Source organism: Thunnus thynnus, chromosome 6 (genome assembly GCF_963924715.1).
Source record: "Thunnus thynnus chromosome 6, fThuThy2.1, whole genome shotgun sequence".
Taxonomy (NCBI): domain Eukaryota; kingdom Metazoa; phylum Chordata; class Actinopteri; order Scombriformes; family Scombridae; genus Thunnus; species Thunnus thynnus.
The window spans coordinates 26,620,209-26,630,450 of NC_089522.1; the positions used below are offsets into that span (position 1 = coordinate 26,620,209).

Genomic DNA, 10,242 nt, shown 5'->3' on the forward strand with positions numbered 1-10,242 from the left:
ATTAACTGAGTTTTAATATTCATATTTTATACATACATGTATAACAAATATAACACTCTAGATGTGCTAGATGTGACCATTTTGAAAAATTAGTACCTTCACTTTTGATACTTTAAGTACATTTTGATGATTATACTTATGTAGCCGACTTTTACCTATGTAAGATATGATGAAGTAAGGTGAATGTTGTAATTGAGTATCTTTTCATTGTGGTATTGCTACTTTTACTTATGTATCTGAGTACTTCTTCTTCCACCACAGAAATTCAGGCACTTTGACAAACCACACATGGCTGTAGGGATGGACTCATTTGAAATTTTTTTTTTGAAAAACAGTTTTTGACACAGAGCCATAGATGCAGGACACCTTTCCCTCACAGGCGTGGCATACAAACATTGCCAGCTCAACTGCATGCAGTAGCTCTTAGGCAGACTTTCTGTGGTCGTTATTTTTCCACTTACATGCTGCATGAAAGGTCCCTTTGCTAATATCATAGACCAGTGGTCAAACTTTTTCATATCAAGGACCCCTAAACTGACACAAATTAGACCATAGACTCCCATTTGATAAGATTTTTGTTTTTATATGTTTTATTAGAGAAAGTGTATGAAACCTGTGACCAGAATAGTCGTACATTCTGTCATTGTGCTACTTATGGAGGAGTTATGGTGAAAATCAATTATTCCCCTTTTTGCTGGGGACCCTTTAATACTCCCTCAAGGTCTCCTGGGGATCCCCGGACCCCACTTTGAGAACTACTGTAATAGACTAGATGGCTGGTATGGATTTTATTTTGAAAGTTGCGACCGGAAGTGTAATATTTTTCTTCTTCTTGATTCTCTATTTTTTTTCTCTTTTTTTGATTGTGACAGATTGATAACCAATTGATAACCTTATATATTTTAACTAACATTTAATTATCGATTTTTGTCGTTTCTGGATGTTGTGTGAGTGCAGTACACAGGGGTTTACATTTGAAAGTACGAACACGGAAGTCACTTCTCCTCCCTCTCTGTCTGCAGTGACGCAGCAGCGCGGTGAGGTCGCAGCTCATTGGCCAAAGGCAAAATTTGAAATGCAACGCGCTCAGGATGCGGACAAAGGTGCAACGCTGGTGATCGCTAAGAAAAAGAACAGGAAATAAGCGGTTTGATAAACCTCACCGAAAGGGTTTTGCTGTCCAACGTTTTCTCAGAAACGGTAAGTAACTGCTGGGTATCTTTTTTTGCTTACGTGGGATTGAAAACAAAAGTTAACGTTAACCGCTAACGTCAGACTCAACGTAACCGCCGTGTTATTTTTCAATCAAAGGGTTTAGTGTGTGTAACGTTATTCCCCGGAGAAGTAGTAGGATAGAATCAAAATAGTTCTATTTTCGAAGATGAAATTTTGTAATATAACGTTATTTCAATAGAGCTTCAACTAACGATTATATTCATTATCGATTATTTTCTCGATTCATCCATTAACTAGTTGTTTGATCCATAAAATGTCAGAAAATGGTGAAAACGTGATCGCTGTTTCCCAAAGCCAATGATGCAACATCAAATGTCTTGTTTTGTCCACAACCCAAAAATATTCAGTTTACTGTCAAAAAAATGACTCAAAACGATTAACGTTGATTGAATATCAAAATAGTCGCAGATTAATTAAATAGTCGGCAGCTAATCGATTAACTCAAGCGACTAATTAATCGTTGTAGATCTAGATATCAACATGTGCGTACACTTGGGGGTGTTGGATACTTTAATGCATTGTTTTCATTGCAGTTACAGTAACCAGTCAAAAGTTTGGACACACCTTTTCATTGAAGTGAATGGGAAGGTGTGTCCAAACTTTTGACCGGTAACTTGCTGTAAGTTTATGTCTGATTTCCTCTTAATTTGTCAGATGTCTTAATATAGCTACATTACAACCATACACCAACTCTGTCTATATAACTCATGTTATCCTATGATTTAAATGTAATTAACCTGTAAAGTATTCCCTTTCAGGGTCTGAACCTATAGAACATCATGGAGGCTGTGCTGAGCCTCCAGAGCTTATATGATAAGCTGAGGATGCAAGCTGATATTCTGAACGAGAACATTGAACCCAGTGAGTAGTTTATGGTTCTTTATTTATCTTTACAATATATCATTTGACACAGATGCCTTAGGTCCCTATACGGATGCCTGCCACCTTACTATGTCCATCCTCTTTCCCAGACTTCATTCAGATGGCACAAAACTTTGATGACTGCCGTCGCAAATGGCTGAGGTCAGAGCAGGAGCTTGACTCTTGCAAAGAGATTCTCACCAAAGCCGAAACGGAGAGGGGAGCCTTGGAGGTCAAACTGAAACATGCCCGCAATCAAGTCGATGTGGAGATCCGGCGCAGACAAAAGGCCGAGGCTGATTGTGAGAAGTTGGTATGTCGGAGCAAATGTCAACCCTTGTTTGCTAACGTATCTTGATGTAGTAAGTCTACTCTTGTTAGTTTATCATCTGGTTCAAGTAGTTTTTCATTTGTGCTCTGCTTGTGTTTCTATAATGCAGGACCGTCAAATTCAGTTGATCAGGGACCTCCTGACCACCGAGGGATCCACAAACAGCATTCAGCTGAGTGCGGAGCAGCGCTCAGCTCTGGCCTTCCTGAACACAAACTGTCAGGCAGCAGCCAACCTGAATACCAGCCGAAGGTAAGAAACTCTCATACAGTTATATAGTGTAGACATGTTTTATAGTTCTTGTCTGTGGCCAACAGAGTTTCTATTTTGGAAACCTGCCTTATCAGTGCTGTGTCTGCTACAATAGCTGATGTTCGAGCCACATGATATAATACAGGCGTCAGTATTCCTGCTGGTTAACCCAGTGGGGGGATAATTTGCACGTGGGAACATCTGACACTTAGATTTGAGATGCAATACGAGATTGTTTTCACAAGCTAACTTTAAACTGGGGAGTTATTTCCAACTGCTCTCATTTGCATCCAGTTAATTATTCCAAATCTTTCAACTGCATTTCCATTTAGATTTTTTTAAAGGATGAAATGATAATTAAAACAATTAGTAAAAATGTGTTGGCAGCTCAAATAAATTCTACATGTGGAGAACACTGCGGACTAGCTCTAACACACGTTTTCTTTTGCTCCTTATAGACTGATGACGATAGATGAGTCTGCCTCCATCTTATCAGATATCAGCTATGATAAAACTGATGACTCTCTTGTAAGTACTTTGATTTTCAGTGTCACGTTTTAATACATATTTTACAATTTAAAAGACTCTCCTTTAACTGTAATTTTTAAATGACGTTCTTGCACGCTTGATTTGTGACAGGATTGGGACTCCTCCACTGTGAGGACGGTGCGACTCAAGAAACGAGAAAAGAGGGTATGTTAAGTACTTGTGCACTTTTTCCTCTTTCAAACATTTGTTTTTGAAGGAATAGCTTTATCTTCTCTGGAGGTTTAGATGTAATTTCTGCTATCTGGATTTCAGCGCTCCTCCAGAAATCATGTCGATGGTCCTCCACTGGCCTCCAAAAGGTCCCGATCGACAGGCAGAACCTCAGAGAGGGTAAGATCTTTGCTCCAGACTGGATATCTTTATCACTTTGTCATGACTGAAATCTGAAATATGTTGTGCTATTGGGAAACAATTTGTCTTAAGAATAATTGTTGGGCTCTGACATGGTTGTATGTGGTTGTTCTGACAGGGAAATGAGACTCTTCTGACAAAGACCACAGTGACTGTGCCTCTGAATGGAGGGACCGTTGAGGCAGTTTCTACCATTGAGACCGTTCCCTATTGGACTCGCAGCAGGAGAAAGACTGGTAAGACTGAAAAATCAATTTAGGGCAAAGAGACTAATTTTCTTTCAGCCTTTTGGGGATAATTATACAATACTTTTTGCAGTGAAAATCAGTGTGAAATTGTTGTCACTCCGCTCTAGATTAATCTATTAATATTTGATGAAATTTATTAAATGCATATGGCTGTTATGAAATTATGGCAACATTATAAACTTTGAGTCATGCTGGAGGAACTGAAAAATTTAGGCTCCTTTCAAATTATCAACCACAAAATCAATTTACCGTAACTCAATTACCGAGATACGATCAGGACCCCGTTGTGATGCAGATAAACATCAAATGACAACTTAATTAAAGCTGATTGTGCTCATCTGCATATTAATCACAATGCTCTTATTTTGATGGGTTCCTTGAGTCTGAATATACTTTAAATGTGCTGCAGCAGTGATTCAACTGTATATTTTCTCATAACTGCAGAATGGTCATGGTATATAACACGCAGGTATTTATTTTTTTTTATCTCTCCTGTTCAGCTGCCATGGAGTGGGACTCTGAATCTGTCAAGTCTGAGGATATCTTCAAGCAGCCTTGCAACCCTGAGGAACAGAGAAAAGCTGAGCCCAGCACTCCTCAGAGCCACGGAGGTGTCCGTCATCACGAGTTTGTCTCCAAAACTGTAAGAATGCCATTTGTGTGAGAAAATTGTGAGAATTGAGTGCTTTAAAAGGACAAGAAAAGATAATTTTCTGCTATATTCAGGTTCTGGTATTCTGGTTATTTTCAACCTAGTTATTTTATTGCTTCCTTTTTCCATTATGGCAATAAGTTTACTTATTTGTCCATCATCTGGTTCTTGCATTGTAGTATAATTAATTTCTTAAATTGTACTTTTATAGGCTTATTTTGGTGACTGTGCAGCACCTCATTGGCACCAGTATTGGAAAGATTTCAAAATGCTCCTTGTCCTTATGTATTCAGTATATATTACTTGAGTTTTTTGCCAAAACAAGGTTCAGTTTTTTAGCTTTAGCTGAACATAAATGTGTCTGTTGCCCCACTATCTTTACCAGCCCTCCTAAGTGCCATCTGTTGTCTTTTACAGGTCATTAAGCCTGAATCCTGCGTCCCCTGTGGAAAGAGGATCAAGTTTGGCAAGATTGCTCTGAAGTGCCGTGACTGCAGGGTGGTCTCGCACCCCGAGTGTCGCGAGCGTTGCCCTCTGCCGTGCATTCCCAACCTGGGTGGTACACCGGTCAAAATCGGGGAGGTGTGTAATATTTTATTTCTTTTTTTTTATACCTGATTTCTCTCTTGATGTGCGGGTACATAGTACTGACAGTTCACCCCATTTCTTGTCTGTTTTCAGGGCGTGCTTGCAGACTACGTCTCTGACACGTCGCCCATGATTCCTCCTCTCGTAGTCCACTGTATCAGTGAGATCGAGCAAAGGGGGCTGCACGAGGTGAGTGATGTTCTCTTGTCCTAATGTCATGCAGAAATGTAAAAGGTAGTTAAGTCGCACATAACAGTTGTTATCTTTAATTGCGTACCCTTGAGCTGAGACGGAGAGCTGTAACTAAGATTTTACAATTTGTTCCTGGGAGATTAAAATTGTAATTGGGCGGTGGTAGGGCTCCAAATCTATTTAAAATGACTTAACTCCGGCTGATTGCTTGTGTGGCTGTGTCGCTGTCTCTTCTTTCTTGTTTACTGTTTTGTTTCCGTCTCACATAAGATTTTACAATGTGTTCCTGGGAGATTAAAATTGTAATTGGGTGGTGTTACGGCTCCAAATCTACTTAAAATGACTTAACTTTGGCTGATTGTTGTGTGACTGTGTCGCTGTCTCTTCTTTGTAATTTACTGTTTTGTTTCTGTCTCACATTCTCTTCTTTCTCTCTCTTTTTTTGCTTTTGCAATAAAATATCTTAGCTCCATAGCCAAACCTGACAATTTTTTAAGGGGGATTTTAAGGGAAGTGGGTAATTTGCATGTTGGTTATTTGTTCCTTTTTAAATAGTGGGAAAGGCAGAACATACAGGAATAGTTTGACATCTTGCAAAATATACTTATTTGCTTTCTTGCGAAATATGAAGCTAGAGCCAGAAGAGCCATTTCTTGGTGGCTAGTGGCTGGCTGCAGCGACATCCCAAAGTTCTATGGAAAAAAATTCAACAGTGAATAGTGACTAATTGCCTTTATTCCCTTTTTAGGCTGGACTGTACCGTTTGTCTGGTGCTGATCGCACAGTGAAGGACCTGAAGGAGAAGTTCCTCCGTAGCAAAACTGTTCCTGTGCTCAGCAAGGTGGACGATATCCATGCCATCACTGGCCTCCTCAAGGACTTTCTGAGGAACCTCAAGGAGCCTCTTCTCACCTTCCGCCTCAACCGTCCCTTCATGGAGGCAGCCGGTATGTGTGTGTGACTAAATAAAAGAAATTTATAGCAGGACCTTAAAGGGGACCTGTTGTTATGCTAATTTTCTGTTCTATATTTTTATTCTGGGACTCCACTAGAGTAGCTTTGCATGATTCATAGTTCAAAAGAATCCTTATTTATCTTGTACTGGCAGCCAGGTGGCAACTTCCAGGGCTGAAAAATAAAGCCAATGCGCAAGTGCCAAAAACTGCAGTTCCCCAAACGGCCACTTGAGGCTGGCTCCAAAAGCAAGTCAATCCCCATAGACCCCCATGTTAAAATGCCCAACTTAACAGCAGCAACATGTTTACAGCCTGGTACAAAAAAACGGTTTTGGTCTCTATAGCTAATTTCCCCGTGCTTGTCAACTGTATGTCAATTTGTATATAACTCACTTGTGAGAGCAGCCCGCCAACACACACTGCAGCACTTGTGGGCACACTTTGCCTGGAGCAGATGACCATATAAGGAAATCGGTCATGATCACAAGATCCGTCAGTTCGTCTTGAATGTAGAAAAAAAAAACACGTTGGGAGCCTAGTATTCAGAGTAGTCTGAAGCCTCAGGGGTTACTTTTACATACATTTACCTCATTGTTTGAAACTTTGGCCACGTTGAATATAAACATCCGACATTGTAACATTATATATATATGACTGAAAATAAGGAAAAATACAATGGGTCCCCTTTAAATAATGCAACCTTTGTAACAGCAGAAATGTCCCCAACAGACCCATTAAATGCAGGTCTCATAAGTGCGTCTACTTTGTTTTTGCAATTTCTTCAGAGCAGTGATGGAAACTTCAGGTGGGCAGTAGCCTGGAACAAAAAAACAGATTGATCTTTCTCTTTGTTAGCCTTTTTTTGTATTTGTTTTGTTGCTGGAGTCTGATAAGTTTTCTTTCAAGTTGTTCATAAATCCACACAACCTCTAGGTTTTTATCCCTGCTGACAAAACTGTTTTCTTTGTTCTCTCTCTCTCAGAGGTTTCAGATGACGACAACAGCATAGCTCTGATGTACCAAACCATCGGTGACCTGCCGCAGCCCAACAGAGACACGCTGGCTTTCTTAGTCTGTCACCTTCAGAGGTCAGCAGCTTCTGAATACAATACTAGGAAACCTAACTGAGCCATGCATGTCACGACACAGCTAATTAAAAAGTATTTGATCTGAATTTGTAGCAGAAATATGCAAGCCATCAAAGCAGTTTTGGGATATGTTGATATTCACACAACACTCCAGTCTGTCTGACCTTTTTTGAATTTTGCTGTACCATCTAAATTTAATTGTTTTGCTTTAGGCAAAAATGTGTTCCAAGCACATCAACTGTATCTAATTTCCTGAATTTTAAACAAGGCAATGATTTGTTTTCTTGGAGAAATAAAGTTTATTTTAATATGAAAGAAACTTTGATCAATTTGAAAAAAAAAAGATATCCATCATTAAAGAGACTGAATAATCTAAACTGGATCTTTATAAAATCTTTCAGAGTTGCAGAGAGTCTGGACACTAAGATGGACATCAGCAACCTGGCTCGGGTCTTTGGTCCGACTATTGTGGGTCACACCGTCCCCAACCCCGACCCCATGACGATCCTACAGGACACCAAACGACAACCCAGGGTACACCTGAATGATTGATCATGTGTAACTGTATATCATGTTTCTTCAATTCTAAGTCATATAATATAATAACCTCTGCACAAAGCTTTAAAGTTAGAATCCTTAAGATTTCAGACCTGGTTGATTTGGTGACTGCTACACAGTAAATGCTTCCCCATGTTGTGCCAGTTTTTAGTCTCCCGAGAGTTGTTCCCTGTGGCATGTGCAGGAATGTAGTTCATTTTCCAGTGTTTGTTAGCTTGTTGTGCTACATATCACAACTTCCTGACTTTATACTAAAGTTATTTACAATGTAGATTAACAGAAACTGTGATCAACAGCTCACAATATCAAGCAAAATGTATTTATTTAAATTATGTAATGTATGAGACTGAACTATTACAAAAGATGGACACCACTAAAAAGCTCTTAACTGTATGTTACACTTCAGAAAATCATCCCAATTTCAGTAATCCCCCTCCGTCTTGCCCGAGGCATCTTCATAACCAGCTCGCCATTGTTGGAAGAGGATGAGGCAACACACTGAAATGCCCTTGATCCTTTTGCATTTTTTTTACTAATCCCTTTCTGTTCAGGTTGTGGAGCGTCTGTTGGCTCTGCCTGCGGATTACTGGGGCCAGTTTGTGATGGCAGAAAACGAGCATCCGAACCTGGATCACCTGATCATCGAGAACGCAAACTGCTACGCCACCCCTGAAAGAAGTACGGGCTCACAAAACTTTTTTTTGTGTGTGTGTGTGTGTGTGTGTTGTTCTGAAGTGCACTTAATATGAGTCTGAGCACGGTTGAGATCGCATTATTGACTGTTTGATCTGTTGCAGTGAGCATGCTGGGACCTCTGACCACTCCAGAGCACCAGCTCAATAAAACTCCCTCCTCCAGCTCCTTGTCTCAGCGCATGAAATCCTCTCTGACACCCAGGTAAACACACAAGCACAGTCCGCCTCTGCCCCTGCTTTTTAACTCTTTTTTTACAAACCATAATGTAAAGATTATTCGGCGCTGATGTGTACTGAAAAGCTGTAACGTTTTTTTAAAATTTAAAGAGTAGCTGACTCCTTCAAACATCTTCGTTGAAGTTAATCTACTGTACAATATCTCATTATCCTTCATTGACTCCCTTTTATTGACTGACTCCTAATTCCATTAAACGTCATTATGTGCACTCTTTGTTGCAGATTTGGGAGCAAGAGCAAATCAGCAGTCGGATTTAATCGCCAAGGGAAATTCTTTGCATCTCCACTTCTGAAGTAATCCAAAGCAGCTACACTTAACCCTTCATTAAAACTGCAATAACAAACGAGCAAAGCGTTTTTGCATCTATGCATAATACACAACATGGTACTGCTTTGATAATAACTATAAACACCTCCATCTTAGTCTTCCTTCATATACTTATAATCATTTTTAATATTTCACAATGGTAAGAGTTGTATTTTGACAATTTTACATGTTTGTAAAAGGATTCTTTTTTTGAACCAAATAGCAGGTTTCCTCATCTATGGGCACACTTGTGTGTCTTTAGAGCTGCAATTTTTGCTAAATGTTTAACACGACATTCTCATTTCACCTCTTTAACAAATGAGAATGTACTTACTTTGTAATCTTTTAGAGAAATGTGCGCATAGTTGAAAATATTACTGTATATGCACAGTTTTTATCGTTCGCCGCTTCTAAATTTAATCATTTCTCTCGCTTTTCAACTCATGTGTCACTCAGAAGTTGAAGAGCTGATTCTTTGGCATTTCAATCTAGGTTGTAATTGAATGTTTGTGTGCTTGTAAGATCTTCTAGTTTTGATGTTTGTATTTCATTTTTATCTCTATTCAAGTTCGATTGTCTTCACCCCCCTCCTCACCCCCAGAGAATTGTGCTGTAAATGTTTATAATCCTTTTATACTTCAACTACAAACAGTAGTTTTAGGACCTTTCACATCAACTAATTCTTTGAATCGTCACCTGCAAGCATGACTCATGGGTGCTATTGTTTGTGAAAGGGGACAAAGAGTCTTAACTGTCCTTGTGTTTTTTACAGTATATCCTGCACTGCCAGTGATCATCAGGAACATTGTCCACTGGTTTATGTCAGGCTGTAATCTTGGCTCTTGGTTGGATAGTTTAGCTCCCTCTGTGTTTATTGCACTGTATAATGTTTGTACTGTGGGAGGTTGCTCATGAGAAACTCTGTGCAAAAGGCAGTTGCTTTGTAAAATTAGCCAGTTCAGTTACCGTGGCATTATTTCATTAACTCATGGCACAAATTTTGTACACAAACACACTCTAAAATTCATGTAACTTATAAAATACATTTCTAACATTTACAAAAAATGTCTGGTGTCCTTTCTGTTTGAATGTTGAGTGCTGTTTATTTAACTTTTTGAATCCTGAGTTGGAGGCTGAAACG

At 39.4% G+C, this 10,242-nt stretch overlaps 1 protein-coding gene across 1 annotated transcript; it reads left to right on the forward strand.

Annotated features, from left to right (window-relative positions):
• Nucleotides 1-1,035: 1,035 nt before the first annotated feature.
• Nucleotides 1,036-9,793, forward strand: racgap1 (Rac GTPase activating protein 1). The gene is made up of 17 exons (XM_067593070.1): nt 1,036-1,200; nt 1,995-2,097; nt 2,208-2,410; nt 2,538-2,680; nt 3,139-3,208; nt 3,320-3,373; nt 3,482-3,559; nt 3,699-3,816; nt 4,329-4,471; nt 4,898-5,062; nt 5,162-5,257; nt 6,009-6,207; nt 7,199-7,304; nt 7,706-7,838; nt 8,414-8,540; nt 8,660-8,759; nt 9,017-9,793. Exons 2-17 carry the CDS (start codon nt 2,016-2,018, stop codon nt 9,090-9,092), a joined length of 1,893 nt encoding a protein of 630 aa, XP_067449171.1. The 5' UTR covers nt 1,036-1,200; nt 1,995-2,015; the 3' UTR covers nt 9,093-9,793.
• The last annotated feature ends 449 nt before the right edge of the window (nt 9,794-10,242 follow it).